At 39.6% G+C, this 18,929-nt stretch overlaps 1 protein-coding gene across 3 annotated transcripts in view; it reads left to right on the top strand.

Annotated features, from left to right (window-relative positions):
* The window catches only part of col27a1b (collagen, type XXVII, alpha 1b), an 84,292-nt gene that overhangs the window by 50,387 nt on the left and 14,976 nt on the right, over positions 1-18,929 (top strand). For all 3 annotated transcript variants that reach the window (XM_074639016.1, XM_074639015.1, XM_074639014.1), the window contains exons 15-36: positions 96-149; positions 387-431; positions 1,088-1,141; positions 1,899-1,952; positions 2,989-3,042; positions 3,172-3,225; positions 3,314-3,367; positions 3,458-3,502; positions 5,025-5,078; positions 5,313-5,357; positions 5,516-5,569; positions 6,004-6,057; positions 6,282-6,335; positions 7,486-7,539; positions 11,479-11,532; positions 11,972-12,016; positions 13,437-13,481; positions 13,716-13,769; positions 15,140-15,193; positions 15,281-15,334; positions 16,118-16,171; positions 17,026-17,079. In XM_074639016.1, the coding sequence (XP_074495117.1) occupies positions 96-149; positions 387-431; positions 1,088-1,141; positions 1,899-1,952; positions 2,989-3,042; positions 3,172-3,225; positions 3,314-3,367; positions 3,458-3,502; positions 5,025-5,078; positions 5,313-5,357; positions 5,516-5,569; positions 6,004-6,057; positions 6,282-6,335; positions 7,486-7,539; positions 11,479-11,532; positions 11,972-12,016; positions 13,437-13,481; positions 13,716-13,769; positions 15,140-15,193; positions 15,281-15,334; positions 16,118-16,171; positions 17,026-17,079 (1,143 nt within the window). The remainder of the gene's footprint in view (positions 1-95; positions 150-386; positions 432-1,087; positions 1,142-1,898; positions 1,953-2,988; positions 3,043-3,171; positions 3,226-3,313; positions 3,368-3,457; positions 3,503-5,024; positions 5,079-5,312; positions 5,358-5,515; positions 5,570-6,003; positions 6,058-6,281; positions 6,336-7,485; positions 7,540-11,478; positions 11,533-11,971; positions 12,017-13,436; positions 13,482-13,715; positions 13,770-15,139; positions 15,194-15,280; positions 15,335-16,117; positions 16,172-17,025; positions 17,080-18,929) is intronic.

Genomic DNA, 18,929 nt, shown 5'->3' with positions numbered 1-18,929 from the left:
AGCTGACGCGTTCACTTTCATGATATGTCCCCTTTAATTCATCTGGACATTCAGCGTTTCAAGGATGTGTCTTGTGTGTGTGTTGATGTGTGCAGGGAGACATGGGCCCTCTTGGCATTATGGGCTTCCCAGGACCGCCAGGACTCAAGGTAAATGATGTGGTTTACTAGTTATGTCTGGTTTTGATACGGATCCAATATAAACACGGTGCATTTGGAGTATTTGATTGGTTAACCAGAATGTCTCCAAGTAGCGGTTGACCTCTCTTTTGCAAGACGAAGTGACAAGTGGTTGGTAATTAAATTATTCCGCGGCCTGAGTAAACGCCAGGACTGCATATTAATCATGGAGGATCTTTAATCATGTTTTTATTATTTGCTTCCAAGGGAGTACCTGGAAACCCAGGGGAACCAGGACTGAAAGGTGATAAGGTGATCTGCATACGTTTTTCTCACTACTATATATGAGGATGCTGGAGGTGGAAAAATCACAAAATTGTATTTCAGACTCCTGAGAAAGCTAACAGATAACACAAAGTGATAATGCACGGCTTGTGTAACCCAGAGGAGATGAAAAGGATAAGATGCTTGAAATAAGAAATTCTGACTTTAGTGAGGCAGCTAAGATGAATTATTCATAACAACTGTGCATTTTGTTTGGCCCCTTGCTGCCAAATAGGCCACAGCCATGATGTGGGGCCAAATTCGCAATGCCAAATGTGTTGCTTTTTATCACAAAATGCACGGTTGTTGTGTTTAACAGCCCCGCTACTTCGACAAATCAGTTTTGTACATATCAGTGTTGATCAAACAGCTTTACAATTCTGGTCATTCTAGTTTCAAGCATTAAGTTACTCTCAGTAACAAGTTATAATATCTTATTAAGATAATTAAGGGCAAATAAAGCTTGAAACAATTGAAATGATCGAACATAAAAACTGCCCCATATCTTGGCCAACAAAAAACAAGCATATGCCTTGATTGATTTAAGACATTTAATCTTAGTAGATTTCAGTTTTTGCAGTGGTGCATGTTGATTGAATAACATATATATTTTTAAATGTTCATGTTCCTTTGTGTTTCCTCAGGGGGACGTTGGCTTACCAGGGGAGCCGGGGGAGAGTGGATTCCAAGGGGACAAGGTCAGTCTATGTTTGTATACTATATGCTCAGGTGGTAGTGGGCCATCCATGAATAATGAGATTAGCGTTCAATGCCTGGCTTCTCCTATCTTCATGTCACAGTGTCCTTTATCAAGACCCTGAACTCCGGATTGCGTCAGATGATAAAACCTGTGCCTTGTAGGCATCTCTGCCACCGTCGGTGTGTTTGTCTGCATGGGTTACATGATTGGAAACTCGTTCTGCTCTCTAGAAGTGCTATCGAAGTGCAGTCCATTTACCTTTTCTTTCAATCCTATCATATACATGTAGTTGGTGTGTTTCTGTATCTAAGCAGCATGTTCATGTGTGTAGTTGTTTTTGTTTTTCTCCTCACCGGAGACAGCCGTGGTTGGAAGCATTATGTTTTCGGGTTGTCTGTCCGTCTGTCCGGAACTATTCTCATGAACACAATATCTCATAAACGCCAGGAGGGAATTTCTTCAAATTTGTCACAAACGTTCACTTGGACTCATTGATTAACTGATAGATTTTGGTGGTCAAATGTCACAGTGAACTCACAAAACACGATTTTGGCAATAACTCAAGAATGTATATGCTAATTATGACAATTTCACAAAGTGTCTAAAAGGATGAAGAGATGATATTTTGGACAGACATGGATGTAAACTGCAACTTGACTGGTTGGCGGAGGCATGCAACCTCGTGGTTGTAATTCTAGTTTACATTTGACCTACTTGTGTGTCTTGTTTACACTGAGCTGTCTTTTCTTTTCCAGGGTATGCGTGGCTCACCTGGGTTGCCAGGTCCTTGTGGAATACCTGGGCCGCAGGTATTTTCTATCCCACATTCAAACACTTAGTACCAAAAAGAAAGTTGAAAATCTAGTTTCAGACATTAAAATCCCATACGGGCATGCAGGTACATCCCATGCATTAATACAGCATAATAGACTCTACATATAGGTAACACCTAACAGGAGCGCCAGTGCAGAGATGGGATATTTTTCATTAGATTACGCAGGTAATCTGTCATTGGTAATATAGCACAGTTTATCTCTACATTGCACAGTATTAAATACTTATTTTGTAATTTCTTATCATTCTTAACTGCTTTGGTTGCCTGTATGTTTTCATCAAGTGATTTAATAAATGAAATAAAGTACTGTCTATCTAATGGAGCACACAGTAGACTGAATTTTGCTCTGAAAGCATGGTGGTGTGCTCAGAGGGCAAAGTAAGTCTTAGGAAGCTGCTGCTCTTTTAGAAAAATGTGTGGAAATCTTCAAATGTAAACAAAAGTAAACTTCAAGCACTAATGCGTGTAGGAGAACTTTGGTCTAAGAAATATATGCTAATCAAGCTGTGGCATAAACAACCCAGCAGAGAGGAGGGCGCTGGCAACTTCCCAGTGCATATGCTGCCTTAGCGTTAAGACTAATCCACCAACGTTGGCACTTGGTTCTGAAGTGTCCTTAATATTTTGAGTGCTCTCTGATCTGATTTCAGATTCCAGCATGGAAAACTCGCTCTCTTAACGGCCATACTCTTTCCTCCAATCAGAATCTTACCTCTCAATGGTTAATTTGGTATGGGGAATACTGAACCTTAAAGAAAAGGAGATTTCCATGAAACTGGCATATACAGTACATGACCTAGATATGCACAAAGAAGAAGATGCAGTTTTTTTGCTTTGAGGTTTATTTCTTGGCATTTTCAGGGTTATATTAGATTGTTTTGGTCACATGACACATGTTTCCTGCTCAAATCCTGTAGGGAATTTGGGCTATGGTATTGTCAATTTGGTTAAAGTCATTTTAAGGTTTCTGATTTGTGTGATAACAATAAGATCATTCTGACATTTCTCAGGGCAAACCTGGTGAACTGGGTCCTGATGGTATACCTGGTCCTCCTGGACTTGAGGTAAGACAGATTCTTCTTACTCAGTACTATATTTTGACTAGGTGCATTATATTTATGTTATTATATCATAGTTGATACAGTACTGTGTGCCACACTGTGTGGTAATGAAGCTGTGGTTCATTTTCACAGGGTTTTCCCGGTGACATCGGCCCACCAGGACTAAATGGCCCCGAAGGACCCAAGGTTAGCAGAGTGACGTTAACTTTTTAAGATATGAATTGTCAGTGAGAAGAAATGAAGTGAAAGTTCACTCTCAGTGTTTCATCCAAAGGGAAAGCAGGGGACAAGAGGGTTGCCAGGTCCAAGGGGAACGCCTGGACTTCAGGTGGGGTTGACTTAATATATTTTTTAAAATGAATAAAAGATTTTATTTTTTTTTCATACGCTGACCTTTACTGACAATTCTTTTTGTCAGGGTGATGAGGGACCATTTGGGCCCGCTGGACTCGCTGGACTCGAGGTGAGTGCTGATTGGATAAGCCCTGCGACTCGAGACCAGACAGAAAATACAATAACTGTTATCTTTTAGGATCCACACAAAACAACAAGCGCACCACATGTCTCTGCCTAAATTTAGCTTTTTAACTGTGACCTGTTCAGGACAGTATGTCCTTTGGCTGACTGAAGTCTCTATTGTTCTAAAGCTGTTTTGAAGGACTTCCTATTGGACGCTGTATACTCATATTACCAGATTGGTCAGCAAATTGCTATGCTCTTTTCCATCATAAACAAAAGCAACTGTCTGTTTAAATGTCAAACCAAAGTGGATGGTTTGTTTGTCAAATATAGTTGTATCCAATGATTGATTCATTTGAAGATGAATGCACAGGAAAAGGAACATTTGAACCTAAATCCTCAACACCTGGTCATCTCAACTCTTCACATACCGCCGCTTTGTCACGACCCTTGGCGTCACTTTATTTTCGGGCATCAAAATCACTATAGTTAGGTTTAGGAAAGATCTACATGGTTGGGCTTAAAACTGCTACGTTTGTACAGTGAACATGACACTGAACGTTGTGAACACGGGACACAAACCAACAGCTGATTGTAACGTGATGCACGGGACACAAACAGCAGTATCGTGGATGAAAACCTTGTGTTTGTTGGACACATCCATCTCCCCTCTCACTTGCCTGTTGGGTCTCTTTCGCCCTTTAAACTACGTCGCCACACTCCCGGTGCACTTTCTTGGAGCGTTTACGGTTCCCTGCAGATGGGATTACATTATAGTTAATGGAACGCCCGGTGCGTTTTATACCGACGCTAAAGGGTGCTGTGTGCGGTGGTACCGAATGCCGATGGCCGTGACAAAACGGGCTGAAATCCTGACAGTAATTTGTTCTATTGGTATCTATTCAGGAGGTCAAATGTGCAATTAAAGTTATTGAATCAAGAGACACTATGAAATAACTCAAATAGTCCCTTTTGTTGTTTGTTTTTCAAATGTCTCTACATAGATTATATTCTCAATTATCAGCATCTGAACGTAGAACATAGTGAAAGACAAAGTTATGACTTCATCAGAGACAAATAGGAAGGCTTTGAACTGTTCTGCAGTGTGAGTAAAATCCACAGTGACTATCTCGGTAAAAAAAAAAGTGTAATTTTGGAGTCATCCCAGGCTAAACAATAGAGAGGACTCTTCCAATGAAACTCTATTTTTTTGCAACGGTTGATTCCGGTCCGCCTTCTCCCAAAAGTTGAACCCACAAGTGATTACCGAAAACAAACACAAATGACCCGATGACTTCTGTGAGTAATAAGACGCCTTTGATGCTTCAAACAGCTCTCTGTTTTATGGATCATTAAGTTTTTTTTAAAAGGGATGTTTTTGTTTTGGCATCAATTGTGGGTTTGTTTTGTGCCGCGGCCTCTCGAGGGACAGCAGACTGCACCTTTCACAGGAGATAGATGGAGTTTATTGTTTGTTGTGCGGAGCTGCGGTACATTTCTCTGTGTCATTTTTGCTTTCTGTTCAGGGCAGGCCTGGGAGGCAGGGGTTCCCTGGACTGACAGGCCCAGATGGACTCAAGGTCAGACCCAACAGTCGCACATCCACCGCCGAACCACTTGTCATCCTTAACTGAACATTCTCTCCCCGGCTTTCTTTTTATGATAATATATATCATCTGAATATGTATAAATTAGATGTTAATTCTCCCGTTACCACAGGGGAACGGGCCTCCGAGCACATTTCAACTGATTTTGAACTAAAAACGAAAGGCATGAATAAGTTTGTGATATGCTAATTGGCTGCTTTGCTGTAGGGCGAGACCGGGATAACTGGCGAGGTTGGAAAGCTTGGCGAGAGGGTAAAGGCTTTTCTCTCCTCTTCTTTCTGCTGATTTCTGTTTGATGCTCACTGTGTGTCTGTTTTGTTGGAGTCCCAAAGCCCATTATGTGAAATATAACTTCAATAGCGCCGAGAGAAATAAGAGACAGTTAAGACAGCGTGTTTTCTTTCCTTCAGGGACTGCCTGGTTTTGTCGGGCCTGTTGGAGAGAGCGGCATCACGGGAGAAAAGGTAAGCGCGGTCTCAATTTGTCACATTTTGCTGGTATCACAAGTTGTTGTCTTTGTTGTCCGACGGCAAATTAAATCAGTTAAACTGCTCTCTGTTGATGTAGCATGTGATTAGTGCCGAAACAAGAAGTCAATTACAACTAATCTTAGGATCATTGAATTGTTTGTCATTTATCAAGCATAATGCCTTCTGGGAGCAGCCTCTCAAATGTGCAGATTTGCTGCTTTTCTCTGTGTTATGTCATTAAATTAAATATCTTTTGAGTTTTTGAACTGTTGGTCAGAATCTGGATCAGTAATTTGAAGGCATCACTTTAGGCTTTGTCAAATTTATGATTGCCATTTTGGGCTATTTTTTTTAAAATATTTTGTAGACTGAACGCATAATCATTTAATCCATAAATGTTTCCCTAATGGTGGCTTTTGGCTCTCCAGGGGGATCGAGGCAAAACAGGCGCCCCCGGGCCGCCAGGTGAAACGGGGCCGATGGTAAGGAGTAAGTCTGGACCCCGTCTCTCGTACCAGGGGACATTCAATTCTACATACGTAAGGGATGGGGGTGTCATATGTTTGGAGAGACTGATTCAAGTTATTCAACCATAATCATAGGCAGCTATGATATAAGGTCATGCAGTTTTGTCAGAAATGAGGGCTAATTTATGATCTATTTGATAATTCATATGATATCATTTGAGTAATGTTGTATCCATCAGGGTCACACTGGAATACCTGGAGCGACGGGGCCACCTGGACTGCAAGGGATCCCAGTAAGTTTACTGTTATCTTTGTCATAGCTTTATTTGCAGTGAATGTAAACCAGACAGTGGTCTGTTATGTGGTCTACATAACTGGATCTTGTCTGATACTCAATGTTTCACTGTCTGATGGAAAGTCACCCACTCGAATGATGTCAGCCGATTGAATGGGCTTTATCAGCGTCATAGATATGGGTTAGAAGTGCCCTGCTACATGTACTAGTAGGTTCAGAAGGCTGTTATCATCTATTCACATCACGGATATGAATACAAATATACAACGCCGACCTCTAGTGGGTCAAACAAACACAGGACTTTCACCCAGGAGACTGCAGTTTGTATCCCGTGTGAAACCAAAAGTCAACGTTGACTCATTTATGTACTTTTCTTTTACGGAACTTATGTATGTAGCGTTAGTTAAAGGTTCTAAATTTGATATCCAGAGCATTAATATAGCATCAAACCACTATTTGCTATGCGAAGATGTTGAGGAGCAATGTCTACCTGAGCAGAGAATGAAGTCGCTCTCCCTCTGTGTGTGTTTTAATCCGAGTTTCTCCGCACTTTGTTGACATAGCCGCCGCGCATGCTTTTAGTGCATGTTCATGCATGGGGGTGTACCCCACTGGCTAGCTCACAGCCGTTGCTTTGCTCTGCTTTCATGTGGCGGTTACAGCTGTTAACGCCATGTTGAGTGTTTTTTCCTCAACCTAAGCAAGTAGTTTTGTTGCTTGAACCTAAAGTTGTTTTTCTTTCAATTCACAACGTTAAGTTTCACTTTCACTTTCACAACGTGCGTGTAGGGGCAGTTGTGATGTCACAGTGTACTGACACATTTACATCACTGCAGTAAAGTGAGAAGTTAAACCACTGGAGTTCAGCAAAAATAAGATTTTAGCTAGTGTTAAATTACTCTTGAACAAAAACCCATTATTGACTCAATATATCAGTCTAGCCTCTATAAAGGCACTAAAAAAAGCAGCCTTTGATAGTCGAATTTATATTAAAAAATGGAACTGCTGAGTACTGTTAAAACAGGCTGGGTAAAAAGATAAGACAAGAGAATAAAGATAGGAATGAAACTCAGACAACTGTGCCTTTTATCTTTTATCTTTCGTCTGCTACAGTCAAACTCAAAGAATATCTTTTCACTCACATTCAGGGGCCTCCTGGTTCACTGGGATCCATTGGCATCAGAGGACCCAAAGGCAGGGGGGTAAGTAACTTAAGTCTGTGTTATAAGATTATATAACTGTTAAGTGACACAAAGCTACCGTCTGTTACCGAATAATATGACACAACAATTCAATTTACACCCAACTCATTGAATTTGCGTCATCACTCTCCTTCATCACTCTGGTCCAAACTGAAATATGTCAACAGCTATCAGATGGATCACCATGAAATTTTGTGAAGACATTCATGGTCCCAATTGTCAGCTCCCTTTCAGGTTTAGTGCTTATTAACCAATGTTAGCATGCTAACACACTAAACTAGGATGTTGAACATGATAAACATTATGCCTGCCAAACAACAGCATGATGGCATTGTCACTGTGAGCGTGTTGCCTGGCTATAGAGGGTTGTAAGAAGTGCAGAGCAAAAACACCAGAGCAAGGATAGCTTAGCAACATTCTCCAAAGAAAACAAAGACCTGTAACATAAACATATAAAGTAATATATATCTGTACATAGTAGGGCTGCTCGATTATGGCAAAAATCGTAATCACGATTATTTTGGTCAATGTTGAGATTGCGATTATTTAACTTGATTACTCATTGACTGTGGAAACATCATGCATTTAGAAAGAACATGTTAAAGTTAAATGCATCAATCTGGTGCACTTTGAGAGCTAAATTAAGAGGCGAGATTTTGTAAACAATTTAATCATAAACACATTGGTTGTATGAATGGTGATGACACCAAAAAATGTAACACCCAGAAAGCATGGTAAACGAGATGGGATCTGTGTTTCGAGAAGGGTCTGGTGGGTTGTCGACATCGCCGTACTGAGGACACTCCGCCTTGGTTGACGCTGGGGGCAGAAAGCTCAGTCCCTCCCCGCAGGGAGAGAGGGCACAGCGTGCACTAAGCGGCGAGGTCCGGGCAAGGGGTGCTGTAAAGCGTCACCTTCACCCTTTTCAAGTCAACCTAGCCGGGCCGGCCAGTGCCGGGGAGTGTTCCCAAAATGAGAGCACATTGCAAAACTGAAAGCGGCATAACAGTTTTATGTCGATTATCTTGTTTTCATAGTCGTTGGAAGCCAAAATCGTAATTGAAATTCGATTCGTTGCACAGCCCTAGTACATAGTAACAGCAAGTTGAATCTGAACACGTGTTAGTAAAGCACGTGATTTCTAACATGCTGAGAAGCTTGTCGCTACAACACACCCTGGAGTTTCTGTACATGTAAATGTGTGTGAGCGTTGCTGTGTCTGCCAGCTCAGGATGATTCCAGTGTTCGCTGGCTTTTCCATAATTGAGTTTTCTACTTTGGGAAAATCGCCCATGGTTGCACAGCAGGATCATTGGACTGAATGAATAATTGATCTAACATGAATAAGTGGTATAATTAAGGCATTTCATTCTGATTGGTTTTACACGGCTCCCCTGATATCACAAGCAGTCGCAAATGTAATATTTAATACGTATAATAGCTGAAAATTACATCAAGGCTTTGGAAAATATAATTAAGACCAGCGCGATTAAACTCCAGTCTCCTTATTACACTCTCTGAAGTGATTCCCAGTCAAATAAAATGAGGAAAAACCGGTAACAACCTTTTCCTGTGCCCAAAGTTTTGTCATAAAAATTGTGATATTGCCTCTGAAAAAAGAAGATAGTGGCTTTATTCTTCTGGACACACATTTTAAAAATATGGTCTGTGTGTATGTGCCTGTAAGAAGTGAAGCAATATGTGCAGCACAATAAATGAATCGTAGCGTTCCAAGAAAAGCACTCACAGCTATTTGGAAGATGTATCTAATCCTGTTACTTTACTTCTTGTTTGCTCTCATATCTTAAGTTTTTTAATTTTACCTCGAGAGAGTTTAGTCGTACGTCAGTCATACTTCAGCATCATGTCACCCTGTCAATCAATTGTGTTTAAAAGCTGAATCTCCCATGCCTTCATCCAAACTGAGTCCACTGAATTTAAGCAATTTTTCAGTCATAATGAATTTCTCTGATATGTAAACAAGTCATTAGCATATTTTTTTTCTCATGGGTTTTCACTGTGATTATAGAGGGATGGATGGTACATATCTGCACTATAAAACACGTCGATCTTAATAAGACATATAGTCAATATTGTTTTCCTCTCCAAAAAAATGTTTTAAAGATTGTCAATAACTCAAAATAAGACAGATTACTCCCCTAGTGCCATGAAGATGTGACTTGATTAGCGAAAATTTAAATTGCACTGGAAAAAAGTAAAGTTATCAACTCTTATGTTCAGATGTCACTCAATATTAAACAAAACAGGTCATTAAATTAACTAGAATTACTTTTTTCCCCAGTGGATTTAGTTTTTATGTGTGAAAATTAGGCAGAAAAGGACATGAACAGGTCAGCTTTATTTATGTAATGATTCAGAATACTTTTTTGGGAGCTTATTCAAGCTTATTAAATTTGATTAATATTTTGACTTCATGTTTTAAAGGGCAACTAAGGTAATTTTTAACCTGGACCCTATTTCCCATGTTTTTTATTGTGTTTAAGTGACTAATGGGAACAACAATTTTTTTAAATTGGTCCGGTATTGAGGGAGAACGCTGCAGCCGCCAGCCACTTAGGCTGTAATGTAATCATTTGGGGCAACCTGCCACCATCAGTTTACGTCCACTAAAAGAGCTTGATTTGGCCTCTGACAGGCTCAGATTGTTATTATGTGTGTCATTTATTATAAGTGTACATTATGGAAAGGATCCTACAGAGAAATAAAACGTTTTTCCTGCCTTTCGCTTGATCCGGTCTGTTTGTTATTGTGTGTTTCGCTCGGAGAAGTCGGAAATCTCTAGTCACCCCCACATTGTCGAAACCAGCTAAATATTCAGCCATGACATTGAAAATCTTGTAGATATCTCTAAGCTATGCTTTCTGTACTCCAACGAAACAAACTCTGACAACACCGGTGTCCCGTGGTACTCCTCTCTCCACTCTCATGTTTCCACGTTGTCTCTTCTGGCAACAAGTCACATGACACAGTGACAAACAGGAAGCGAAGGTAAGAAAAAGGGTCCTTTCCATAATTTTGTCAGACACATACAGACAATAACATCTGAGTGGCAAAACTAAAACTGACGGTGCCAGGTTGCCCCAAGCGATTTCATTGCAGCCCATTTAGTGGCTGCAGCATTCTCCCTCAGTACTGGACCAGTTTCAAAAATTGTCGTTCCCATTATTCAATTAGACACAAAAAACACAGGAAAGGGTCCAGTTTGAAAAAAAACAAAGTTATCCTTCAACATACATTTCACAATTCTGATAATAACTGTCATCAATCATGCGCAGTCACAATTAGAAATAGTTTCCCTCATAATTAAACCCCGCTACGTGTCAGTCTCTCAACAACGGTCTTGAACTATTCTGTCTGTTATTACCAAACTGCAAGGGACATTTTAAGGCCATGTATAGGTCAGAGCTGTATTCTGCTCTGGGTCTGTTTAGATCCCTTTTATATAAGATGCCTACATGAACAACCAGCAAAAGACAAAGTCGGTCCTTTAATGTTTTCTGACAGTGAATAGTTTAGTTCAATTTTATAGGCAAGCATGAATCAGCTACAGGATTTGTGACCTTTTCCCCAGGCGTCGTTACAATAACCCCAGTGTGCAGGCGGTGCCACTTTGTGTGATCGTGGAAAGATGGGGACAAAGTCTACACAGTGCGGATTGGGCATGCTTCGGAGCTAAATCGCAGATGCCAAGTATTTGCTAAATAGCCACAATATTCGATGGTGTCACTCCGATGTGGGCTAAACCACATGAAACCAAAGAGAGCTGCCTCCCAGGCTCCACTAAGTAGGGTTGACAAAAATGGAGATTAAGTGCTCTAATTCATTGACTTAATATGTTAAACAACGTGTGCCTCGGGTCTGTTAAAGGCCAAATGTTCCCAAGCTATTCATCAGTGACAACTTTATTTCTCTCTATAGGGTCTGAGGGGTCCTGATGGCCTAGAGGGGGCAAAAGGGTCCACTGGAGTAAAGGTGAGCAGAAAGTTGGTTAATAAAACATTTTCAGAGTCTCAGATGTAGTTTCATTGTGTGGTTCTTAATTGATAATGTTACTTTACATGCCAAAACTGCCTTAGAGAAATGTCCGGCCTTCAACTTCCTAATTGCACACATCAAATCTTTCCCACAGAAAGCTAGGATAAACAAAATTGCCGAAGTTTATGTAACACAGGGAAAACAAATCAGAACTTTTAAAAGCAGCTTTGTTCAGCAGACTGTAATTATTGACTATTTTTAACATCTGAAGACTCTTTAGAGGACACTCTTTGTGAGCTGCAAATCTAACAACAGAACCTTAAATCAAAGAGGACTAAAATATTGATGGTGCTGGTGGTGCTTGGCAGTCAGGAACATTTTAACTCTGGGGGATTTCAGAGAGCTCACTTAACTGAGTTGGTTGTTTTCTTTGCAGGGCCCTGATGGTCCACCAGGAAAATTGGGCCTCCCCGGGGAGATGGTAAGAAAAAATTGAAAAACTTTACTTTCCCCTCGTAACAGTAATGACTTTATTAGCAGTATTATCACAAGCCTGGTTACATTTGACCTTTTGAAGTCTGCAAGGAATTAGTATCCAGGATAAATAGACTGTGATACTTTTGTCCTAGTGAAGAAAACAATGACTATCTCATTAAAGCTTGCATGGAGAAGCAGTCATACAGTTTGGCATGCATGTAGTACATGATCATGGGAAGATATGTCATGTCTTCATTCATTTCTCCATCTGGTATAACTGCTGTTGTCTCTTACAATTATTTCTTGTTGGTAAGGTTACAATTTGGTGCATCCACGGCTGGCTAATGAGATATTTAATCAATGCAAAATGATGAGTCAAGTAATCAATTAACAATTTTCAGTGGTGGAAGAGTAAATGTAGCAATACCACATATAAAAATAGTCCTCTTCAAATAAAAGTCCTGCATTTCAAATCACATTATTATATTTTAACAGTAAAATGTACTGAAAGTACCAAAGTAAAAGTACTAGTTATGCTGAAAGAAATACCCCTGAGACTCTTTATTATTATTATTATTATTATAAATCATATTAATGGATTATATTACTGATGCATTCATGTGTAAGTTACTATTGTTGCTGATTGAAGTGGTGCTAATGCTACCTACTTTAATATATTGTTGGGTAGTTTAAGCTACAACAATGCATTATACAAGATCATATGTTTTATATACAAAATCTACTAACTAGTAGCTATAGCTGCCAGACAAATGTAGTAGAGTCAATGCTACAACATTTCCCTCTGAAATGTAGTGGGATAGAAGTATATATTTTCACACTATACTTGAAGTAAAGTACAAGTATTTTAAAACTCTACTTAAAGGGACAGTTCAGGTATTTTGAAGTGGGGTTGTATGAGGTACTCACTTACATAGTCAGTGTATTACCTACAGTAGATGACAGTCTGCACGCCCCCAGTTTAGAGAAGCAGACTGGAGTTACCGCACAGGAGCAAAGCAATCTACTGCAACAAAACGTATTTTAGCCACCTAAAAGAAAGGCCCTCCTAAAAAAGATCAATATCAGTTTAAGAGTGCGCTATATTTAGAATATTTTTGTCTGTTCCTCCAAACTGGGGGCGTGCTGACCGTCATCTACTGTAGGTAATACACTGACTTTGGATAAGTAGCTCATACAACCCCACATCAAATCACCTGAACTACCCCTTTAAATACAGTACTTGAGTAAATGTATTTCGTTACTTCTCACCACTGATTATTTAAAGTCATTTATCGAGCAAGAGGGATAAAAGTTCATTGCTTGGTTAATATATATATATATAAAATCTAAAGGACGACCTCAAGAACACACATGAAAGTGAACTTTGAAGGACTTATTTTTCCTTTTGTGTCATTTTGCTGCAGGGAAGGCTTGGCGAGCCAGGTGAAGCGGGGCCTAAGGGATTTCCAGTAAGTGATTGGGGCTAACAGAGGTCTCTTTTAGGTCAGTCTTGATTTTTGGGGTGGACTCATTTTGGGGAACAGTGGCGGATAAGTGAGGCCTGTGTGCCACACTTTTACTCTAGAGGGTGTTGTAGCATTTCAACATGAGTATGAATACCAATAGTGTGTGTGTGTGTGTGTGTGTGTGTGTGTGTGTGTGTGTGTGTGTGTGTGTGTTATAAACGCCTGTACTATTTTCAGGGTATTCAAGGACCCTCTGGATCTCCAGGGGCTAAAGGAATTGAAGGAGAGCCAGTGAGTTTATTATTTGTTTACATTCATTTTGGTTCCGTATTTGAGAATCGACCCCCAAGACCTACTGGATGGTAATTTCTTTTTTCTCTGTTTTTTACTCCATCTGGTCCAATTATATAAAATTGTGCAGAATCTGTTAAAGATGATATAGGCAGAAACCATACTATCTCATCGGGCATACTATACCATGTCAATTTTTTACGAGAGTTTTATGACATTCTGTACTATGACGTTTTTATGGAATACTATACTTTATAGGATTGTTTTTATGGCATGCACTACTATGACATTTTTTATGACATATCAGACTTTTTAATGACGTTTAATGGCATTTTTCATAGCATACTATACTTTTTTTAGGATGTTTTATGGCATAATTTACGATAATTTTTCTGTGAAATTTTTCATGACATACCAGACTATATATTATTACTATATACCATATATTTTTTTATGGCATACTATACTATGACTTTTTTATTTATGACATTTATTTACAGCCTTCTATACAGTACTATGATTTTTTTAATTAAATTGTTTTATGGCATACTCTGGATGACTTTTTATGACATACTATACTATGATTTTTTTTAATGACATTTTTATTGCATACTGCATATTGACATTTTACTCTGACATACTATACTATGACTTTTCTATGGCATTCTATACTACAGTATGAGTTTGTTATGACTTTTCATGGCATATGATTCTATTAAATTTTGTAGGATTTTGGTATACTATACTATGACATTTTTAATAACATTTTCTAGGACATTGTTATGGCATATTATACTATGACATTTTTAAGATTTTTTTTATGGCAAAGTCTACTATGACATTTATTTTTTTTAATCTATAATGGCCTGTGGCTCTCCTGCACCAACTGTGAACTCCTCTTCTTTCCCCTTTGCATATAAACTCCATTTCCATTTTTTTCCCATTTCTGAATTTCCACTTTGACACCTTTTATTCAGTGCTTCCTAGAAACCCATATCCTGCTCAAAAAGCCCTGAACAACCTAATCGACTTTCTCTCATTTTGCCCAAGTCTCACAGACACAAGCAGAGAAGTAGTGAGTCTGAGACAATTTGATTTACACCATCCCCTTCCTGGAGAGGCAGCTTTATTGTAGCCTGAATGTGTCTCTATAACAGGAGGCCTGTTTCCATCACTTACAGAAGCTTTGGCTCAGTGTTTTGAAGGCTGTTAGCCCTGCAGATTAACTTATCTCTCCGAATCCGCACTTTCTGCCTGGTTCTTATTTCTTTTCACATTTTTCTTCCTTTACTGTCACTTTCAGAGGCATTTGTCCAAGATTAGAAAGTACTCTTAACCTTTTTATTGGTGCCTTTGCTCTGTCGCCGCAGGGACCAGCAGGGCCACCAGGAACGATTGGGCCACTGGGGGAGATGGGGCTAAGGGTGAGTTTGATCACACAGCTGCTGTAAGAAATCCCATTGACTTTTCCGTTAGCACCTAATACTAAAAGCTGTTGCTGTCTTGGACAGGGGCTACCGGGGAAGGCTGGAGACAGAGGACTGCCTGGTGAACCGGGAGATAAGGTGAAGATGACGATATGCTGTTGAAATTTTCATTGATTATTAAGATATTGGGCTGGTGGATGTGTACTACTTTGTGTTTTACATAGGGCTGTCAAAGTGAATGCGATAATAACGCCACTAATTTCTTTGACGCATTAATGCAACTTGCGATTTTTAGGTTTGTAGCAGGCTCAGTTTTAAAGCTAGAGTGAAGATACTGATATCATATGAAACTAGAAAACATAAGGACTCCATGATACCATACTAGCTTGTCGTGAAGGAGGTCAAATAACGCTCCAAACTTACGATACATTTTGGCGAGGAAAAACTGGCATGGCCATTTTCAAAGGGGTCCCTTGACCTCTGACCTCAAGATATGTGAATGAAAATGGGTTCTATGGGTACCAACGAGTCTCCCCTTTACAGACATGCCCACTTTATGATAATCACATGCAGTTTGCACCTCCTATTTTTATGGAAATATATTTGTGCCCCAATCCTGAGAGAAAAAAAGAACGCACATAAATTATGTTTTATGAAGAAATTATCAGGAGTTTTGGTTACTAGGGAAGTATGAGCACTAGGAGAATGATAAGTATCTACTCTTAACTAAGCTAAGTTTCTAAGTGAAATTTCATGGAAGATAATGAAACTAGGTATGTGACCAAACTACTTATGTGTGGCTATTTATTTTTCTGTACTCAAAATGTACTAAAAAAGCAACCATGGTGGGAGCAAAGTTTGTACATCAAGAGATAAAACACATCACCAGTGACATAACTATCATGCTTCTTCTCCTGACAGGGTGACGTTGGTCTACCTGGCAACATCGGGGAGCAGGGTTTGAATGGCCAGAGAGTGAGTATACGATACGATAAGATACGTCTTTATAGTCAGTTTGCACTCAAATTCATTTTGCATCCTTAGACAGTTCCGTTCAAGAAATTTACATACAGGTTAAATGAAACACATATGACACTTTCATAGACGTACAAAACACAGTTATGACAATTAGACACATCGCATTATATCCTTGGATTCAGATCTTATTTAGCAGAACAGTGTTTTTGGTTTAGCAACAGCATAGACTGATGTATAAAAGAATTCTTCAGCCTGTTGCATTAAAATGAAGGGACTCAAAATCACCTATTGGAGGACAGAAGTTGGTATTCACTGTTTAAGAAATGCGAGGAGTCAGAAGAAATACTGTTAGCAAGTCTGAGCGTGCTCAGGTTGGCCAATAATCTTTGTATAAATTTGGATTTGATTATATAGTTTAGTTTTGAGTTTCACAGATGAAACCAGAGCCCGGCTGTGAAAAACAGATAAATAATTTGGCTACTGGCACCAAAATATCTTAGTCTACCCAAGAAAGTAAATGCACTGCTGTATCTTCCTACTAATAACATCTATGTGAGGAATCCATGATAGAGTGGCATCTATCATAACACCCAGGTATTTGTAGAAGTATCCCATGTTGTCTTTATGTGAAGTCATAATGATTTAAAGTGCACTGAATTTTGCAAAAGTAGACACGTCACTTGCACCACAGAGTAAACCGAGTGGTAAATTTGTTTTCAAAATGTACTCAAATACAGTTTTGGCCAATGTTTTACTACTTACTACACATCTGTTTTTGCTTCCTGTGATCACTGTACTTGTAACACTAAAACATATTGCAACCACAATACTTTTTATGATTTGTCTATCAGGGTGAGCCAGGCATTGATGGGGAGGCTGGACTAAGTGGACCTGATGGAGCCAAGGCAAGTTCAAAAGATAAATTTGATTTATTCATCACTTTAAAAAGCCAAGTGTCTTCTTACTGTAAAGGCCCAGAGTAAATAGTAAAACGTTGCTTTAAGACTTTGGCTTGTAATCAAATTTTTGTCAATAACTTCAACACGGATTACTATCCTGATTCCTGTCTGTGAACTCAATGAACTCTCCAGTTTACTGTAGCAGCCTACTGTGATTAGGGCAAGGCGGCTATTGTTTGTGAGATATTGGCCTTTGTACAGTTGGAGCTGCATTGTGTTGACGCTCAGTGAAAACACATAGTGGGGCTATTTTAAGAGCTCTAACGTCTGGCAAGTATTGTGACAGAAAAAAAAAAGACGGAAAGGCACAAAAAGCCTGCCTATTCAGCAGAGCCTGGAAGTATGGCTGACAGACCCACAAACAACATTTGGCTTAGAGAAGGTGGTAAAATGTGAGCACAGAGAACAGCGAGGATTAGAATAGACTCAACCTGAGAGTCTGTCCAGCTCTGAGCTGCGCGAGACGTTTTCTGTTAAGTCAGGAGAGTAAACTACTTTGAGGGGTTCTTGGCCACGGTGCAGCTTCTGGATGGAAAACGTCAGCTCAAGGGGGATTTGCAGGTTCTGCTGTTGAGTGTTAGGGGAATGGAAATCAGAGTGTTGTCATTGTTCATTGTTGTATTATGTGGTGAAATTTAAAACTGAAATTCAGCAAATAATCAGAGGATTCCAACAATATTTTGCCTCCTTCCAGCAGTCTGTAGCAAATCTGATTCTTGTGAGTGACTCTTTCCAAATAGTGAAAGTCTGTTGTATTGAATATCTGCAATATCAGTTGCTTCACAGAGAAGCCATATTTGTTTCTTAATAAATCTCCATTAGGTTTGGTTAGGTTGAGCAGGAGGCCATGAAAAGGGTGAGAAAGAGGGACACCAAAGGAAGAGAAACAAGATGGAAACAAACAGTTTTTGGATACAGGACTTGGAAAAACAGCAGAAGCTACTGAATATTTAATGTGAAGTCAACACTAAAACCGTATCTTAACAGCTGATTGAAGTGCAGTTTTTTTCAGTGCGATGTGGACTTCATGCTGATCACTAGAATATTCAGTAGATGGGACCACACTTCACTGATTTTCATCCTGTCTCCCCGACAGGTGTTTCTCAGTTTCTGGATGGATTTATCCATTCTGTTATCACGCCAAAGTGTGTAATAGACCCGCCTGTCCACCAGAGGATAGCGTGTCAGTGTCACATTTTGCCGTGCAGAGACGTGAATATTACATGCCTGTATTAATGTGCAGTACCAACAGGAGGCAACAAAGCCACAGACATAGGCTCAGGCAAGAGAAACACTTAGTTAGGTTAAGGGAAAACATCATGGTTGGGCTTAAAATAAGTATGTAAACTAAGTAAAACACATATGGAAACAACGTAACGTCGGTGCTGAAAACACGTGACAACCATCATTAACTTAACTTATTACACGGTTTTGTTGAATACTCGATTCTGATCGGTCACTCACGGCGTTCTACTGTCTGTTATTTCTGTATAACAGACCGTTGCTATCGATGCAGTTCTGATCTCGGACTCTGGCGGACCTTTTTTGTGCCAAATTATTGATTTCTTAAGTAAGTAGCCGTGTAATAAGCGGGATAATGTACAGCTAGAGGTCATTATTGTGAAATAAACCCCTTCTCGATGTAGAGGGGTGGATTTCTTGCATCGCCCTGTTGGGGTTTATTTCACAACAATGACCAGCTCGCTGTACATTATCCCTTACTTACAAAACAAAACACCGGTCTCGAACACGAGTCTCCTGGTTGAAAGTCTTGAGTTTGTTGGACCCGTCAACCC

Source organism: Sebastes fasciatus, chromosome 6, assembly GCF_043250625.1.
Source record: "Sebastes fasciatus isolate fSebFas1 chromosome 6, fSebFas1.pri, whole genome shotgun sequence".
Classification (NCBI taxonomy): Eukaryota; Metazoa; Chordata; class Actinopteri; order Perciformes; family Sebastidae; genus Sebastes; species Sebastes fasciatus.
The sequence above is the reverse complement of the archived record's forward strand: the minus strand, read 5'-3'. Positions and strand labels throughout refer to the sequence as shown.